This window comes from Gorilla gorilla, chromosome 10, assembly GCF_029281585.2.
Source record: "Gorilla gorilla gorilla isolate KB3781 chromosome 10, NHGRI_mGorGor1-v2.1_pri, whole genome shotgun sequence".
NCBI lineage: Eukaryota > Metazoa > Chordata > Mammalia > Primates > Hominidae > Gorilla > Gorilla gorilla.
The window spans coordinates 101,186,751-101,207,801 of NC_073234.2; the positions used below are offsets into that span (position 1 = coordinate 101,186,751).

At 34.9% G+C, this 21,051-nt stretch overlaps 1 protein-coding gene across 3 annotated transcripts in view; it reads right to left on the bottom strand.

The window, feature by feature from the left end:
- The window catches only part of RASSF9 (Ras association domain family member 9), a 174,033-nt gene extending 153,666 nt beyond the window's left edge, over window positions 1-20,367 (bottom strand). For all 3 annotated transcript variants that reach the window (XR_010129376.1, XR_010129375.1, XM_004053638.5), the window contains exon 1: window positions 20,013-20,367. Coding sequence is in view for 1 of the 3 variants with exons in the window: in XM_004053638.5 (XP_004053686.1) it covers window positions 20,013-20,059 (47 nt within the window). In the remaining 2 variants the exon portion in view is untranslated. The remainder of the gene's footprint in view (window positions 1-20,012) is intronic.
- Between the last annotated feature and the right edge of the window lie 684 nt (window positions 20,368-21,051).

Sequence of the window (21,051 nt, forward strand, 5' to 3'; positions counted from 1 at the left end):
GACATAGAGAGGGCAACAACACACACTGGGGCCTTTCAGAGGGTAGAGAGTGGGAGGAGGGAGAGGTTCAGGCAAAATAACTAATGGGTACTAGGCTTAATACCTGGGTGAAAGGATAATCTGTATAACAAACCCCCAGGACAAAAGTTTACCTATGTAACAAACCTGCACTGGTACCCCTGAACTTAAAAGTTAAAAAAAAAAAAAAGCATCGGTTACTAATATTCTACATTTTATCAGTATTTGGCTAAGCTAAGATAGTGTCATAGCCTGATGTTTTTCATGCTGTAGAAGGTAAATAAATGTTTTCAGCCAAAATTTTCTTTCCATAGAGAAATGGGGATTATCTTTCTAATATTTTCCTAAAACATAATACACGTAATTCCCTTCAAAATTTCAGTTAAATATCAGTACACTTATAATAATATAATCCTCAGTAGATGGAAGCTGATTTTACCCTAATATCATCACACAATTTAAAGTCATAGCATGAAACAAAACCAGAATTAGTACAAACTATTATTCACCTATATGTGTTTAATATTCTGATATATGCAATATGAAATAATAATACAGAGAAAAAAATTGATTTCTGGTCAGAGAAGCTGACAAAGCAGTAAGCACAGATTTTAATAACTTTTCCATAAAAATTAAACTTTTTATGAAAAATATAAATGACTAAGCCAGTTATGAAAATCCTTTCTAGATAGAACATCTTATGCAAATAAGTTATTGAGTCTTATGGAGGATGAGGTCCAGCCTACTGAAAACCTCACCAGCTCACTGTATATGGCACTTATATTAAAAACATGCCAGCAAACAAAACTTGGAGATAGAATAACTCAAAGATGCCAAGTTCGGAAACAGAGTTAGGAATGGGAGCTATAAAACAGTAAGAAGACAAGATATTATATTTCAGTATATTTATCTCAGGCTTAAATGTATAGAATGTGTAGAAATTCACACTGCTTTGAATAAAAGCATATAATACATTAAATAATAAAGATGTGTTTATTTATAAAGAACAAGTTTACTAAATTTAATCCCTGTTCCAGAAATTGTAAACTTGTATTTGAGTTTGCAAACCCAGCTCTATACCAATTATGAAGTTTAAAGTGTTTTAAGATGCCATGAATAATCCATTTAGATGTTAAAGAGTCAAATACAATATCACAGCCATTTTCAAACCAAGAGATCATACTTTTAAATTCAATACTATCTTTTCCCACGAATCAGTTATTAGAGTGCAACTACAATTGGTTTACCTAATAAATTAATTTAGCTTTATTATGACTATGTAAGAGAAAAATATATCTTTTGTATAGTATGACTAGTTGTCTTTGTAATTAGAGAAAAGAAGCGATCCAAACCCAAGCAGAAATTTAAAGAGAAAATTGGGTAAGAATAAATGCTTAAATGTACAATTTTTAATAAAAATTTTTATATAAGTAAATTGCATTTATTCTAGGTTACTTTACCTCCAAATACATTGTTCATTTTAAATTATGGTATATAAATTATTATAATTTGTTTCAACATGTATTTGTTAATGGAACTTCAGATTTAACAAATATGATTTGGTATTAAGGATATAAAAGAAATGGAAGATAAAGTGATCTTTATATTCAGAAAATTGTCACATAGCTGGAAAGAAAAAAGTACATGTTTAGAGAAATAAATTTTTAAAATTGAAGACCACACTAAGCATTACTAGAAATCATAAGATATGCTCTGTACAAATGTACTATACAATTTCAGAGAAGAAAAACAACAATAAAGTTGAGTAGTCTTTAATAAATAATAAAGAAGACATAGAAGTTGTCCTCAATACCTTCAATTTATTCACAACTTCCATAACCCTTTGTAGAAAGAGCTTCAAGAGATTTAATGTGGGATGAAGGTGGTAATTTAGATCTTGTCTGTAAAGGAGGCCTATTCAAACTGTGCCTTAACATGATTAATGTGGGCATGGTAGCTGAGGCACAGCTACTTAAAAAATTGTAAGATAACTAAAGAACAGTTGAGGATAGGTAAAAGATACATTGGATAATAATAACTCATATTTATCGTATGCTTAGTAAATGTCAGCAAGTGTTGTAAATGCTTTATGCATATAAATTCACTTTTCATTACAACCATATCATATAGGTTGTATTATCAAACCCATGTTACAGATTAGAAAACTGAGGCACAAGAGATTGTTTGTTCAATGCTACCCTCAGCTAATAAGTGGAGTAAAATAAGTTTAGATAAATGAATTATAATTGAGTCAGACCACTGATGAACTCTCTAGTAAATCCAATATAATAATCAATATGTTTTAGTAAGTTTTTTTCTGAAAACAAAATATAATATCTGAGTTCGATTTGAACCTATTGAGAAAATTTGCTTTTTTGGCATAAAAACATAAGACAATATATATTTATGAACTACATCAATGTATTATCAATATAGAAGCTTATCTACAATGCAATATTCAATAATTGATTTTCTTGCAATCCAGTGGCTCATCATACACAGTTTCCTAATTTTTTAAAGCAGTTTAAAAGGGAACTATAAAACTTGCCGGGCGTGGTGGCTCACGTCTGTAATCCCAGCACTTAGGGATGCCGAGGCGGGAGGATCATGAGGTCAAGAAATCGAGACCATCCTGGCCAACATGGTGAAACCTCGTCTCTACTAAAAACACAAAAATTAGCCGGGCGTGGTGGCGGGCGCCTGTAGTCCCAGCTACTCTGGAGGCAGAGGCAGGAGAATGTCATGAACCCGGGAGGTGGAGCTTGCAGTGAGCTGAGATCGCGCCACTATACTCCAGCCTGGGCGAGAGAGCGAGACTCCGTCAAAAAAAAAAAAAAAAAAAGGAACTGTAAAATTATTTTGTAATTTCTGTGGTGAACACCGGAATAAAATATTGAATTGTCCATTCAATTCAGATTTCTAAAAATATTTTTAAAAACTGGATTAAACAAAGTTTCTTCATGGTATTGTAAACCTCCAAAAAAATATAATGAGTAACTTGGAAGGAATCAAATGCATGCATGTTTGATTACTGGCTTTTTCACATACTAGGCAATTTTTACTGCTTTAAGCATTTTTTTTTTCTTTTTTTAGAGACAGGGTCTCACTATGTTGCTGGAGCTGGTCCCATACTTAAGTGATCCTCATGCCTCAGCCTCCCAAGGTGCTGGGATTACAGGCACGAGCCACAGTGCCTGGCCGCTTTAATCATTCTTGATTATACTACAATGTTTATTGTAAAAATTAGCAAAATATGGATTTTAAATAAGAAAATTTAAAATGACCTATTCATTCCTGCACCTGGAGACAATTAGTATTTAATTATTTTCTAATAAAAAATACCAGTATTTAATGAACACTTACTATGTGCTATGCTCTAAGTGCTTTACATGTTCAAACCTATTTAATCCAAACCAATGAGGATGTACTAAAATTATGCCCATTTTATGGATGGGTGAATGAATAAGTACAGACAGATCATTATGCACATCTAAGCTTCAATTTTCTCATCTACATAACACACCCAAATCACAAGTTTGTGATAAATATTAAATTACACAATATATGTGAAGTTCCTAAGCCAATGACTGATAGATAGTTAGCATTTATAATGACTAGTTTCCTGTCTGCTTTAGAAAAACCAAAAGAAAGAAGACAACAATAATGTGGTTATATGAAGACCAGCAGAACGCCAAGTTCATATTTGTAAATAATTAGTACCTTGTCTAGATATTTAAACATACAAAGCTAAAATGTCTCTGCTAGTTTTGGAAATGGAAAATTGAAAAGGATAACTGGTTCAGTTATTTTTCTAGTTTTCTTTAGACTTGTTCATTATTCAATAAATAGGTGATAAGTCAATGTTTTGATGTTCAAATAAATTTGGAAATTATTTGGCTACCACAGTGTTGGCAAACTATAGCCCTTTGATCACACGCAGGCCACCACCAGTTTTTGTATGGTTCATGGGCTAGGAATGTGTTTTACATTTTTAAATGTTTTTAAAAATTAAAAGGAAAATAACCAGCTTAGACATGAAAAACATATGATTCAAATTTCAGTGTCCATAAAGTTTTATTGAAAACCAGCCGTGCTCATTTGTTTACATATTGTACATGGCTGTTTTCATGCTGCAATGACGGAGTTGAGCATCTGTCAGAGAGTGATCTTATGGTTCACAAACCTTAAAATATTTACTATTAGTCCTTTACTGAAAGTTTGCCAACCCCTGGATGAACACAGTGAAATTTCTTCACTTTAGGAATTCTGAGGGCATTTAATATGATGTTGTTACATCATAAAGCCCCAAGAAAAGGAAAATGATTTCAGTATGTAGAATTTTCTAAATGTATTTGATCTTGGCACAACATTTCACAATATTTAAGGTTTACATGAAACATCTATAATACACAAATTCAACTTTTTTTACCATATAAAATGAAAAATGTCATTTTTTCCTCAGAAGTCACCTGTATTTGCTAACAAGAAATTAAATAATATTTCCCTCATGTAAATAATGTATGACTGCATATAATTCTATTAAAATGCTGTTGGGATCTCTTACATAAAACATTAAAACATTTTTTTCAGGAATACGTATTGAACATCAATCTAGGAGACCTTTGAATGTCTTCTTTAAGTTTTAGAGAATTGTTCAATTTATTTCTAGTAAGTTTCAAAGCATGATATGTTTCCCTACTTGTTCAGCCTTTAAAAGCTACATTGAGGCCGGGCGCGGTGGCTCATGCCTATAATCCCAACACTTTGGGAGGCCGAGGTGGGCAGATCACGAGGTCAAGAGATCCAGACCATCCTGGCCAACATGGTGAAACCCTGTCTCTACTAAAAATACAAAAATTAGTCAGGCTTGGTGGCATGGGCCTATAGTCCCAGCTACTTGGGAGGCTGAGAGAGGATAATTGCTTGAACCCGGGAGGTAGAGGTTGCAGTGAGCCATGATGGCGCCACTGCACTCCAGCCTCGCAACAAAAAGCAAATAAATAAATAAAAAATAAAAGAAAAAAAAAGCTACATTGACCAATAAATTCTAAGTTTGTTTGGCTATTTTCTACACTTAAAAAATAATCACCTCAGAAAAAATGAAGGCATTTTAGGTAAAGCAAATATGCCACACATGAAATAGGAAGCTCTGGCCCAAAACTAACTGATTAATTTTACACAGTATGTGGCAAATGTCTTCTGAAGTAACATTAGTTTTTGGATCATAGAGCTGCAATCTTAGGGAGAGATAAACACAGAACTCATAAATAATACAGCTCTTTTCTTAGGTTGCTAAGGAAATTTGAATCACTGTTTTGATAGATAAAGCATGAAATATAGTGCTATGAAAATAGTTTTCTCCAAACACAAACCATTAACATTTTTTAAAAATAGTTTGAAAATTGGAGTCTTTCAGAAAATTAATGACTCTATGAAAACCTAGGACAGTCATCACTTAATAAAAACAAAAGAAAAAATTATCTTGAAAATTAAAATTTGATATATATGTTTCTATATATATGAGTGTGTGTGTGTGTTTATTTGTATTTATTAGTTCTGTGCTCTACTAATGCTACTTTAATTTTCAAAGAAGTAATATTATAAACCAGTCATGCAGGATAAGAAAAACCCTAGACATTCCATAGTGGCCGGGTAGCTATAGAACATAATTCCCATGAACAGGGTAAAGGGAAGAGAATGTGTAAAGAATGTGTATTGGAAACTACTTGGGGTTAAGTAAACTAAGCTCATAGTTCAGATTCCGGAAATTGATTATAATCCAAATGTAAATATTTAACGTGTTATTTACCAGATGAAATGGTGGGAAAATATCTAATCTTGTTGGAAATTCGGGTGTACCTGCACCTGGGAGGTTGCTAAAGTGCCCTTACTGATTGGTATTTTGTAAAGAAATATTTCGCAACAACAACAAAAAAAGTGCTTATTAAAAGGAAAGTCACCTAGCCTTAATGTTTAGTTTACTGATAACTATTGTTATTTCAGCTATTAGTAAGAGATTTTCTTTTGACAGCCGAATCCACATTGGCTTTGCCTTCTTAGTGGAAGATATTTCCTAATGATAATGATTTTGAGCTTATATTTACCTGCAACCACCTGCTCTTCCCCTCTAAATGTATTCCAAGATAAGCTGGTAAACTTGAAGGACATAAGTCATAGGCAGGAATTTCAGTTATCCAGTTGGATAGCTGAAAACATGAGGTGAGCCCCGTTATCCCTGACTTCCATTTTCTGAATATACCCTGTAATGAACTGCAATAAAATAACTTCCAATTGGAAACTTCATCTGAATAATCAACTATTTACATTAATCACAAATAAATTTCTTGAAGAGAAAAAGAAAATTATTAACTTGTAGAAACGAGAGTATATCAGGGCCTGCCATTCTATTTTGTCAAGGAAAAGGAGAGACACTACTCTTGGGAACATTATTGATAAGAGAAAAATACTAATCATCTATATCAAAAGTATTGTGCCTTTATTTTTCTTCCCTAGGTTTTAAACTCTTTAATATGCTTTGAATTTTACTGTCGCCACCTCTTCTAGGACTTTGCTTTATAATTCACCCCTTCGTAAACTCTTTATCTTCTACCTTTTTCTCTGGTTCTTTCTACTTTCTTGTCACATTAAAAGAACCTTCGCTTGACCACATATTCCCCTCCACTATCTTTCCTTCACACACCAAATAGCAATCCATCGTTATTCTCTCTAGTACATTACTTTCCAGAAACTCCTCAGCCCACCACAAAATGTCTACTGCAGGCCAGGCGCGGTGGCTCACGCCTGTAATCCCAGCACTTTGCGAGGCCGAGGTGGGCGGATCACGAGGTCAGGAGATCGAGACCATCCTGGCTAACACGGTGAAACCCCGTCTCCACTAAAAATACAAAAAATTAGCCAGGCGTTTTAGTGGGCGCCTGTAGTCCCAGCTACTCGGGAGGCTGAGGCAGGAGAATGGGGTGAACCCGGGAGGCAGAGCTTGCAGTGAGCTGAGATAACGCCACTGCACTCCAGCCTGGGCGACAAAGCAAAACTCCGTCTCAAAAAAAAAAAAAAAAAAAGTCTACTGCCTCCACTCATCCTCAGTAGACACTTTTCTTCTTAGGGTTATCAGAAATCTCTTAACTGCCATACCCAATAGCCACTTGCAGAACTGATCTGACATATCCTCTTTGTAACATAATGCATTGTGACCTCCTCCTCCTATTCTTGCAGCTTTCCTCTCCTTGACTGTTACGATGCCATTCTCACATGGATCTTCCTTTACTTTTCCAGCTGCTTCTTCCCAGATCCCACATGCACCTTGCTTCTTCCACATAGTCAATAGATGTGGATGTCATGCAAGTTAAGATTAGCATGGCCACAAACACTTGACAGTTCTTCCCGTTAAGAGAAGCTCTCTATTTCTTCACCCCTTGAATAGACCTTGGAACTTGCTATGACCAATTGAATGTGGCAAAAACCATGTTTGCATGTTCTGGAGTTCAGGCTTCAAGAAGCCTTGTATCTTCTGCTTACTTCTTTTTGGAATGGAGTCCTGAGACTGCTGTTTGATGAAAAAGCCTGAGTTCAAAGATTATATGGAGAGAAAAGAGGCAAACCATCGAAATCAAGTTGCTCTACCTGAACTGAGCCCTCAGACAATCAGCTGCTAATGAGAGAGCCCAGGTGAAGCCAGCAGAAGAACCAGTCTTGCTGACCCACAGAATTATGGAAAATAATAAATTGTTCTTTCAGCCACTAATTTGGGGAGTGTTTTATTGTGCAGTAAGTGATAACTGATACAATTGGCATCCCCTAGGTTTTTGACTGTGACTCATTTCTTGTCTCACTATACACATTCTTGTGGGTGACTGCAACAATAGTTGCAGTCTGTAAACCAATTGTATGATGATGGTTCTCAAATCTAACTATTACGACCTTGAGCTCTAGACCTATATTCCCAACTTCTTTTTTGTTTTGCATCTTGATATTTTCATTTTCATAACTTACAGACACCTCAAATTTGACCCATGAAAACTAATTCATCATACTCTTCTCTAAAATATCAAACTATTCCATTGCCTGAGTTCCCATCCTACTGAATGCAATTATTAATAGTGTTCCCCACCTGTCTACCCAGCTTGAAAACTGAGTTTTCCTAAACACTTTCCTTTGCCTCTTTCCTCTTACTTTAACAACCAATCACTGTTTGTTTTATCCTTTCTCTTAAATATCCCAAATATCTGCCCTCATATTCATCACCCCTACCACAATTCAGACAACTCTGTTTTACTATATATTACTGCAGTAAGATATCATAGGTTGTTATAAAATCTTTCCCCTTCACATTTGTGCCCCATAATCTTACCAGACTGTCATTTTTAAACTGCAAATCTATTTTTTAAATTTTTTTATTGAAATCTTTAAACTATTTCTAAGTCCTGCATTTTAAACCTGTCTCTGTCTCTCTTTATCCCACTATCTCTTGTCTGCTCCTAGGATTGCTTCCATAATCTGATTACTCTAACTCATAGCCAAGCATTAATTAATATACACATTGAGTTAGCCATTCCTTACTTCTTGCTGATCTCTGACAGATCTACTATGAGAACAACCTGCTGTTACACATATTACATTATTGATTGCTAGACTGGAATGGACTGCATCTGCTACGCTTTTATTTTGACTTCGAGCTTTTCCATAACCTGTTGCCTTGTCCTGAAACACTCTTTGATCCCTTCTCCATCTAACTCTTACTCTGCTTTAGGTGTGAAGTGTTGCTTTCAGGAAAGTTCTCTGACCTTCTCTGAATAACCTCACTCCCACAAACCCAAATGGAAATGTGTGCTCATTTATTTATTTATTTATTTATGAGAGGAAGTCTCACTCCGTCGACCAGGCTGGAGTACAGTGGTGCGATCTCGGCTCACTGCAACCTCTACCTCCCAGGTTCAAGTGAGTCTCCTGCCTCATCCTCCCTGGTAGCTAGGATTACAGGCGCGTGCCACTATGCCTGATTAATTTTTGTATTTTTAGTAGAGACAGGGTTTCACCATGTTGATACTTCTACAAAATCTAATGTACACTTAGTAGCAGTACTTTGTACTTTGGATAATGCGTCCTTTTTTGCTAGTTTGCCAGTCAAGTCCTGGGCTAAGTCTCACTTTTGAAGTCTAAATGCCTAATACAGTAGGTATTAAACTTGGGAGTGGGGTAGAGATGAGAAGGGGGAGTTTTAGGGAGATATATAAAGGGAATTTCTCAGTTAATAATCTAGATCAAGTGTCTGAAAACTAAGGACCTCGTGGTTATAACTGCCCCACCACCTGTTTTTGTAAATAAAAGTTTTATTGAAACACAGCCACATCAATTTCATTATGTATTATCTATAGCTGTTTTCATACTACAAGGACAGAGTAGTTGAGATGGAGACATTATGACTGGGAAAATATAAAATATTTATTATATTTTTTACACAAAAATTTGACAACTCTTGTCCTAGATAATTTGGCTGCCCCAGAAATCTACACAGTATTAATTTAAATAATAAAATGTTTATTGAACTTCAATATCTACACAAGTTTTCTCTGTACCATTCTCTAGGAGATAAAAAGGTAAAAATAATGTGATCTTTACACACACACACACACACACACACACACACCCCCTTACAGTCTAGTGGAAATAATAGCTATGTTTGAAAGCAATTTCAACCAAAGGTAATGATTAAAGGATCATTAAAAGGGTGACTGCCTTATGTGGCCTGACTGTGATTAATATAAGATTAGTCAGCCTGACAGCCCTGACTGGGAAACCAGTTTGTGTTTTGCCTTGAAAGCCCCACTCCAGGTGCATTGTGCTATTCTGTATTAATCAGCCCCATATGGATGTCAGGAGGGATGAGAGTGGGTTGGATGAAAGGCTGCTTTCACAGTCCCATCTCAGGTGCAGTGTGTCCAAACACCAGGTGTTTACTGGTGGAATATTTAGAAACATTCAAATCACACCTTAATTTTCTTCACTCTTCACCCTGATGTTCTTCCCTCCCCAAGCCTATCTCTGCCATATTTTCTGTTCTTTATGATGACACACATGTATCTCCAGTTACTCAGAACCAAAATCTAGTCACCAATGGTTCTTTTTTCCATCCTGATATTGGCCCCATGCATTGAATTTTGAATTCCTATAAATTCCGCCTCCATGGTGACTCTTGAATCATTCTTCTCTTTCTATTTAAGAAAGTCCTTTAACTCCCTCATACCTGGCCCACTCGTATTCTTTCTCCATTCCTTCCAATATTTTTTTTTTTTTTTGAGGCAGAATCTCGCTCTGTCGCCCAGGCTGGAGTGCAGTGGCACAATTTCGGTTCACTGCAAGCTCCGCCTCCCGGGTTCACGTCATTCTCCTGCCTCAGCCTCCCGAGTAGCTGGGATTACAGGCACCCGCCACCGTGCCTGGCTAATTTTTTGTATTTTTAGTAGAGTCGGGGTTTCACTGTGTTAGCCAGGATGGTCTCGATCTCCTGACCTCGTGATCTGCCTGCCTCGGCCTCCCAAAGTGCTGGGATTACAGGCATGAGCCACCGCGCCCGGCCCATTCCATCCAATATTTTAAAATATATTTCTTCAAGTTTAATATTTATGTGACATAATGATTATATTATCTTGCTCATAGCCCTTCAATGGTTCCCACCACAATATAAAGAAAAATTAAATTAAATTTAAAAAATAAAATAATCTGTTTGGCCATTCACAAACTCACTGATACTATTATGCCAAATATTTTACATTTCTTCCTCTTTCTCCTTTACCTACAATATTCTTTTTCCCAACTTTTTATATTCTAATCTTCCCTCTCATTTAGATTCTAGTATAGACGCTGTTTTGTAAAACCCACAGAGGTTGCTTCTCCTTGTCACCTAACATACCACTCTATCTATATCTCAGTCTTGAGCTTCAGGCCCAATATCTTACTCAATACCTCTACTTTATGTATTTAACTGGCATCTGAAACTTAGCAAGGCTAGAGAAGAATCATTAATTTTCCACACATTCTTCCCAACATGTGCTGTTTGACAAATATCTTCAGAATCATCCCTGTTAAAACCCTCAGAATCATCCCTCATTTTTCATCTTCACTCACTCAGTACAAATTTAAGTTCTCTTTCTAAACTGTATCAATTTTGTCACCTACATTCCTTCTCTACTATCATTACACTAGTCATCATATTTTGCCTATACTACTGTAATGTCACCGCAACTAGATTCCCTACTTTCACTCCTCGTCCTACTACAATTACCTCTCTACATCCTAGGCAAGTTGACCTTTTGAAAAATGTAAATAAGATTCTATAATTCCCCTGGTTAACACCCTTCAATGGATTTCCCTTGCATTTAAAGTACAATCAACATCCCTTATGATCCACAAATATCTAAATAATCATACTCCATCTAGGTCCTCAACTACATTCCCTACTTGTAAGCCTCTTACTAACTGGTCTTCCTTCATGTTTTCCACAACTCCAAACCATATTCTGTCTCAGTGACTTTATACCTTCTGTTCAACCTGGCTAAAACAGTCTTCTACCACAAGCCTGACATGCTTGATTTCTTTGGTTCATTACAGTCTTAACTAACAAGCCAGCTCTTCCCAGACCACTCTCCACTACATGAATCTAGTTTTTCCTGATAACAGTAATTACTATCTCAAATGTCTAATTCACATATTGTTTTTGCATTGTCTGTCCATCTACCACTGCATTATACATTCGATCAGAGGAAAAACCTTGATTATCTTTCTCATTACTTTATCCTTAGCATCTAGAAAAATATATGGCACATACTAGAAGGTAAATAAATATTTATTATTCAACATATGGATTTTATTATGACACTTTAAAATGCTTGTTTTGTATTTCAATTGTTTACATATGGCTTGTGTGTCTTGTTAATCAGCAAGCTCCTTAAAAACATAATCCATACCTGATTTATCATTAATATTTCACAATATAACTCGATATAAATATATATGTGTGTATGTGTGTGTGTATTTAAGTAGATCACAAGTCTGACAGAGTAACATCATGTATATTTTTTTCTGAGGTGATAAAATAGGTTTTCTAGTATCTAATAGCACAACAGTGTGGTTGTAGGCAGTAATAATTTAATTGTACATATTAAAATAACTAAAAGAGTGTAATCAGATTGTAACACAAGGATAAATATTTGAGGTGGTAGATACCTCATTTACCCTGATGTGATTATTATGCATTGTATGCTTGTATCAAAATATTTCATGTATCACATAAATATATATATACACTTACTATGTACCCACAAAAATGAAAAATAAAATATTATGAGCATATTCTGTAAAACAGTACATTCCACAGTCAACCATTTTACTTAATCTTCTAAATTGTGATTACAGCAAGTTCTCCTAATTAAACGTAGAACCACAAAAATTGCTTAACATTGTTAAAACAGTAACTTAGTCTATGTCTCATGGCTATTAATTATAGTTCTAGGAAGAAATTCCTCAACTTTCACTGCTGGAAGAACAGGCAGTCAAGGAACAAAGTTGACTACTTTCTGGTCTACCTCTGTAATGTGCGTAGTTTCCTGCACTATTAACAAAGATGAAACCTCAAAATTCTACTATGGCCTTTTAAGTGTTTTTACTAATCATGTATAATTCTTCTCCATACGAGAAGGTAGTTATTACATGTCTACCCCATAAAAAGGTCCATGGTTTATCAATAGAATCTCTCTTATCTTCCAGAAAAACACAAGGTCTTATGTGCAGAGCTGAAATAGATATCCTTTTAGGCTTTACTGTGGAAGACTGTGTTTTCCCAAAACAAACGCTCTTCTACTAAATGCTAAATTACCACACTTAACCATAATTTCAGGGATTCCAGTGGGACTGAAAAGGATCAGAGTAAATAAGGAGCATTAAGAGTAACTAAAGGTATATGAGGTGGCTACAAAATGTCCCAACCATTGGTTGAGAACAATAGACATGCACGAGAGGGCATATCAATAGGCCTCTCACACAAAGCTTCTAGCAGTCATACGCCATAATTAATGAGCCTGAAAATTTGCTGAAGTTGGACCACTATCTGCATCAATGGAAATAAAATTTAAAAGACTCATAAAATGGTAGAGTTACTCAATTTCAAGATCTGATACACGGACCAATTTAATGTGATTATTAGAATAAACAGAAGTCAACTGCCATTGACTTTCAACCGACAATGTTATATAAATACACAAAATTATTTTAAATACTTCCATTGTAATTGTAAAATATTGTTTTCCACCAACTCAACTAAGATTATGGATTGCCAAACTGACCATATTACTGCCCGTTTCTTGGATTCTTTTCTTTTGATTATCATATGTGAGTCAGTCTTAGCCCTGTATGATTCAGCCCCCTCCTACATATTTTTCTAAATCTTATTGCATTCCCTTCTCTTGTTCAAGCCTGTCGCCTGTGGGAGTTTAATAAATGCTAGCTAATTATGATGATGCTCATTTTATTTTCCTTTACCTCCATTTACTCCTCTCTTAAATATTTCTACATAGAGTTAATCAACATTTATTGAGCACCTACTCTACAGAGGAATAGCCTTCATCAACTCCAAGAGATTGTACTCTAATTTTCTTAATTGTATTGCAAAAATTATGATTTTGTCTACCCTGTCAAAGATAGTTTTCCATGGAAGAGTGATTTTTAAAAAGTTCTTGCATGAACTATTTTACTATAATAATGTTTTCTCAATTAGGAGTTTAATCTCTTAGGAATGGGGTTTTGTCTTTGCATGTCTGGTACAGTACTAAACACAGTTTACCCATCCTAAAGAAACGAAATTAAAACGTAGCCACTCAGAACATTCCTATAACTGTGTTGCTAAACTATCTCAAATGAGTAGGAGATATGCTCCACATTCAACAGTGAGGTCTGTGGAACCCATTCAGTCTCACCCACCCAACTTCACTCATATGCATACCTGGCTGTGTTATAGGGGGATGAGGGGAGGTAAGAGCATCCATAGAGAAGAACAAATGACCATGATTCTTGATTTGTTTTTCTACCAAAAGTCTGGTAAAGTTGTATGTCATCTATTTATTAGACATGGCCCTTTACCACTTGAAAGCCAGGAGCTGGGCCTAGGAGCAAGGAAGATGAGAGGTCAACGTTGCATTTATGGATTCATTCTTTAAGTTACCCATGTATCCACTTAACATAAATGCACTACTGATCAGCTGTATTTTAAGAGTATATGTTGAATTTCTTTATTCAATCAACAAATTTTTTTGAGCACTTACTCTCTGGCTATCTAGGAAGGAAAAATACAAGTAAGGTCCCTGCTCTGATTGGACCTATACTCAATGATTTTTTTTAACAGAATGCTTAAATCACTTCATTTATAAAAGCAGGGTGCATTCTAGTCTGAAGATATAAACCTCTGAGTATAATTTTCCTTGTTTGTCAGCAGATTTAATTTGCATTGCTCCTTCTTATACTTGAAATATCTTGTTTATTACTGCCAGTGCTAAACATCTTCCCAAGGCTCTACTCCACTTGCATAAATACTTTGTACTTGTGTGATCATTTATATTAGTAATCGCTTTCAATTTTATCCAACAAATACACAAACTTTCTCTAGAAGGTGTAGTACTACAACAGACTCAACAAGAATGGAATCACAATATACTAAAAATAGTAAAGAATTAGCACTTAAGAAATCAATGTTGTGTTTTGCCAATGTTGTGTTTGGATGTCAAGAAATTAATTAAGCAACCATACATTAAAGTCATTAGAATGCAGAAGTAAGCTGAACTTTTTCCTCTGACATATGCATGGTGCAGATATCATGAGGTTTCATTTTAGAAAGCTGATATGTAAGAGGCAAAGAGATTCCTTGTCAAGGACTGATATTCATATACACCTGCAAAAGGTAAACACATACCCTTACTTCAACCTTATTTCATTTTCAGAACTACTATCAAAAGAATAGAGCCACATATTTGTGAATTATTTAGAGTTATCATCAGATCTCCTGGAACTACATGCCAATAACATAACATGAAAACTTCCTGAGTTATACAGCCAACGAACACATTATCTAAATTAAATTGTTAGACAGCTTCAAACTTTTTAAAACTTTTCTCCAAAAAATTAATTTAAGTACTTCTCGCCTTGACATGTGTCAGGCACTGACACTGTAGATAATACATTTTATGTAGTACAAAGCTGGCTTAGATTTTCTTGAAAAACAATTCAGGTTTAACCTAGAGCTCAATTTCACCCTTGGCACAGCTCTCAGGATATTTTTTTTTAGGGATAAAGCATTCCAGTCATTGTTCCTAATGAGCTATCCACTGCCAACTAATAACTACTTAAGTTACCAGGTATAATCAGGGGAAATCACTTTCAGGAACTCCTGAGAATTTTGAAGATTTACATACTCAAATATCTGGCACTTCTCCATACAATTTTGGATACATTTTAAATCTTGATTGGAAGGATAAACAAAATAGTGCATAATAATTTCCAATTCTGCAGAATTCACAAATTACCATACTTCTAATAACAGAGAGAAGACATCCTTCTTGTCAGCAACTTTTACCCTAACCACAAAATTTAATTCTTTCTTCCGATGAAGCAATCATTGAATGATTTACTTCTAGTGACAATATAATGTACTTGGCCTTAAGAACTGTTGTCTAAATATGTTCTAATTGATGCAAAAGCAACCTAGAATGCAAATTTTATGTATCAATTATAAAACAATAAAGCTATAATATTTTATGCTAATAAATTCAGGACAAGCAAATTTTTTGGAGTCTTTTAATTTTAGGTTGATATTACAAGCATGTCTGCTACAGCCTGTGGTGGATATTCATATATCAGTACGTTTTGTGAAAGCCGAAGGGAACCCTTGAGATGACTTAAGGGAAAATGAAGAGAAAACTAAATAGCACTTCAAAATAATTTTAAGTGCCCTTTAAACTGGATTCAATATTTTTATATTCGTTATTTTTTATCTTACAAATCACCTATGCAAACTATTCTAATTTCCTATTTTGAAAAACATATTGGACACTATTTCATTATGGCAATGTTATGCTTCTAGCAAGGTTTGGTGAAAGTACCAACCAATTCTCTGTCTCCAAATCTTATTAATTAAAACACTAAGAAATCATACCTTACAACCAAGTGTTCCAAAAAAAGCTTTATAATAACATTCTAGTTATATGAACTTTTACAAAATTTCTGATTGCTATTTAGACACATTAACATTAAAACAATCCTTACCTTGAAAACCTAATCTAATATAAAGACAATCACATTCACAAATGGAATCTATATGAATGGTAAACAGGTTCATAATCTAAATCCAATTGTTGAATGTCCACATGAATCTCAAATAGACTGGTGTTTCATTATTTACTACTTTAGCTTTTATGTGAGGAACACTGGTTCCCTAGCGACTTTTAGAAAACACTTTCAGAACTTGAACAGCTTACTGAAAAAATATCTAGACTCTCAAACATTTGTATTCTTCATGTTGAACAAAAAGTCTGATGAAGAAGATATGCATCAAGAATCTTTGGAATTCAGTCATAGAATATTCTGTTTTTCTGGAATCAAAATAAATAATTCATCTCCTAAAAGCAACAGATTCTCTTAAAACCGAAGTCTTCCAATTAAACATTACTACAATTAGAAAAATTCTAAAGATTAACTCTCATTGTAAACAGAAAGAATTTAGGTTGGTTCCATGTCTTTATATGAAAGTTTGAAATGAAAAGCCTGATTATATTTGGGCATACAAACTTTTTAGGCTTTATATTTAGGCATCTATTATTCTCAAATTTCCTGAATACTATTTCCCAAATTGTTGAACTAAATAATCTTTAAATTTAGAAAAAAAATTATGTAGTAGGATAAGATTAGGTTGGTTTCAAAATCCATATAATTATGTGTCCATCTCTTTAGGTTTTGAATTATATTAAATATCAACTAACCCTTTAAAAAGTATTCACTTTTATATAATACCAGCTGATGTCACATGATGAATAGAGAATAAAATAATTAGTATATTTATGGTTTGAGTAAAAATTATAATTCACTTTACAAAACTGAATAAACAATTGTATTGTAGGTCTACCACAGGGCAGGCACTGTCCTGGACATGAAAACACAATGGTGTCTAGACAGATATGACCCCACCTTCTCCAAGCTTTATGGTTTGTATTTTCTAAAATTTTGTATTGCCTCATACTTTGAAGTTTTAATTGCATCCTGTCTGTCTCTAAAACTCTCAACTATCCATTTATTATAAGCACATTTATAGTACTATCTCATGAGGTTCAATTTTGTGTAATTAAATATCACTCCAAGAGTGACCAAAAATGAAAAGAGAGGCAGAGAATAGCATGCAGAAAAATTCTGTAAGCAGACTTTCTCAAAATTTTATGATCTTTAATCCCCAGTGTTCCTTCTAACAGTTCATATATTTTCCTGCTGGTAAAGATGCAATTATGCTCAAGTAGTTTTTTGTTATTGTTGTCTGTTATATATCATAAGGCATATAAATATATTTGTTATCCCAATTCTTACTTTACATTGTACAATAAATTTTATATGTCTGTATTTGAAGAATATAGTGACTCTTATCAGATAACTGTCTTATCATAAATCACATTTTCCAAGAAAGGATAAATCACTCATCATTTAAGAAAAGATATTTTGTTTCTGTGCTTTAGAATGTGGTTATTCAAATCATTATGGAAACTGTAAACAAAATGAGTAAACTTAATCTTGCAAGTAATTTTCACCTGTGGTCTCACCTCTGCTAAGGTGAAAAAACAAAACAAAAGACCCTGTATATAGCATTACTAAATACCAAAACAAATATTAATTCTATTTCAGTACACTCTGTGATCTTTTCACTGCTTAATTTGAAATACCCATATTTTTGTGTCCTAGACCACTGCTGTGGTTTAAATCTTTCTTAAGGATTGAAAAATACAAATCTGTAAAGGGAAATACTTTCATTAGAGAAGCTTATGCATATCCTTACTATTGCCACCTTTTCCAAAACACTTGCGTTTATAACAAAGCATCATCTTCAGGAGCCATTCCATTTTCTGAGAAACTTGAAATTCAACACTATTAAACTCTCTTTTTTATTTTTATTTTCACCTTTTCATAATTTTGCATAGAAAACTTTTAAAAAATGTTTGTATACTCACCTCCTCGAAAGAAAGCTAGTTTTATAGGTAGAGTAGATAGTAGAGTGGCAGAACTGATGTAATGAAATTGAAGAATGCACTTCCCTGAGGGAAACTCAGGGGCGCATGCAAAGTTTTATTGCCCTGTATTTGGCATATCAATGACAGAAATCTGAAATTGCTAAAGCAAAACAAAAAAACCTCAAACAAACAAACAGAAAGCCCTGACTACAGGGATAGTATGCCAGAAACACAACTTGATTTATGAAACCGTAAAGTTTTCCAGAGTATTTTTATACATTTTGATGACATTTAAACAAATGCCAAAATAATACTACAAAAATACCACTACAAAAATATCATTTAAAAAACAGAGTATTTTTATTTTTGGCTTGGGGGAGGCTTTTCTGGAATATTCTAGAATATTTTAAAATGCATTGTCACCATCAAAACACAAATTTTAAATACTCAAACCACTTTATTTTAATATAGTTTCATTATCTTTAATTACCATAAATAGCATATTTGTGAAATATTGTCAAATTATTAGAAAATAAAGCTTACTTAGAAACTTTTACAGTATTTATTAAGGCCATTTACTTTCTAAAGGAAATTTTGTCAGCTAAATCATGAATACATTTGGAATGAGTTAAAAACAGGATTTTCAAAGTAGACATGTGTGCACAAAATAAAGTATGGAGATTTACTTTAAAGTTGTATTACTCTATATTGTCATGTAGACACTTTAAAATAATTATATCATTTCGTACCATGTAATTGTATCCTTTTGAATCTACACTGAGCAAATTATGACAAGTACAAACAGGCATGATTGAGAGAAAAGTGGTGGACAATCCCCTATGCCAAAATAAATATATTTTTAAAAAAATATAGCCCATGTCTAAATTTATTCTCAAGTTTTTGGCATGAAAACGTAACATTTGATGTGTAAATAAAATATTTAATAAGACTAAGACAGACATACTGTCCCTAGAAAAATACGTGTGTGTATGTGTGTTTTGAGTAACTTATTTATACTACGGGCATTTCAAGCTTGAAATATCAAATCAAATCAAAGTAAAACAGTAATAATAAGGATTAGAGAGGATAGCTGCTTGAATCCTTCTTTAGTGCTTAAAACTACCTAAAATTCTCAAAGATTTTTTAAAGAATCAGTTCAAACAAAGTTTCTCTCCAGAGTGTTTCCACTATGGGAACATTCCAGGTTTCAGGAATGCCTCACTCTCAGGGGAGCCAAAGCATTGTTTCTGAATTGTATCAGCAGTTTTATTTTTCATCCTACTTAGTGGCTATAAATACTAGTTACCTCTTTATCAAAGTTTTAATTATTTCTACAATATTCTAAAGTTCTGTTTGAAACAAAATGACACTTTTTATTGTACTACCCTCAAATGCCCAGGGCAACAAAAAGAGAAACTGTTTATGTTGCTAGTTGTGGAAACAGGACTGGTCAAAAGGGGAGAAAGGAGTCAAATATAATCACTCTATTCTCTGCGATCCTTGAGCTGGTCACTCCCATCATCAATACTGGGAGAATATCCTTACTATCTAGGTGTTCATACTAGCCTAACTCCTTAGGCTAGGACTTTGTCCCCACGAAGACTTTTTTATCAGAATCTAACAACCACAAAACACATACTTTCACAGGTAGGGTCCAGACTACACACACAAGACACACACACACACACAGAGACACACACACACACTCACTCACACGCTTGACTTTACCTGTTTTTATGCCGAGTCTTTAGCAAGTTTCTTCCAAAGGGAGCCATGGTCTGTCGGGCAAACGAATAGAGAAATTATTTTAAAGCGATCTGAGGGTGGGGGTGGGGGTGTCTGGATTTCCAGGGTGAAGGGAGGAGGGCTGGAAGCTTTCTCTTCTCCTCGGATGTTCCTGGCTTTCAGCTCATTAGTAGCCGGCTGAGAAAGTTGCTGGAAGTTGTGCAACTGCTGCTTAACTTTGAACTGCGGGATTGTTGTGGCTGCTGCACCTTTGGAGACCTGCCCAGCTTCAGCCTCGAAGAAGGCGTTTGGAAGCAGGAAAAGAAAAAAAAAGAAAGAGAGAGAGAGGAAGGGAGGAGGACTCTATTGTGTTCTGTAGTTATTTGCAGACTTAAAGAACTGCCAACCCCACAATCATGGTAATACCAATGGAATGGGAATTTCACTCGATCTGGAAATCCCCCTTCCCCCGCTTTCCACACCCAACCACACAAGGTGTACTGAACGCACATAAAAGGATTAAAAGTAAATATCCCCCAACTCCTGGTCAGCTTCAGTCTGTGAAAAGTCATCTGATCATGGCAAGCATGAGGGAGAGCTGAGAACTCTCTTTGCCAACTCATTCGACCCCAGATCCCCTCCCAGGGTGTCAGGACTTTAAAATATATTAGGGAGAGCGAAGCTGGAAACCGGATCAAGGTGGACTCACAGACCACTTAGAATTGTTAAGTCCCTGAGTTCACGGTCTTAAGAGTTTCTTCCAGGCCCCTCCTCCACACTCTCAAGTTCATCTTGCAAAAGTCGAAGGACCTGAAGGACCACACGGCTCCAGGGCTGATGCATCACAGTTTGGTCTAGGAACCAGCTGGAGTTTAGTGTTTGACTCCCAAGGCGTTTATGTTGACCCCTACCCCATCTTTGACATTCATTGGGCCTTCAGAGCCCTGGGGATTTCAGAGGAAAAGTAAACTGCTCCTGCCCCTCAAGGAGTAAAGAAGACACACCTAGGGGATCTGCTGGAACTCGAAATGTGAAGTGGAAG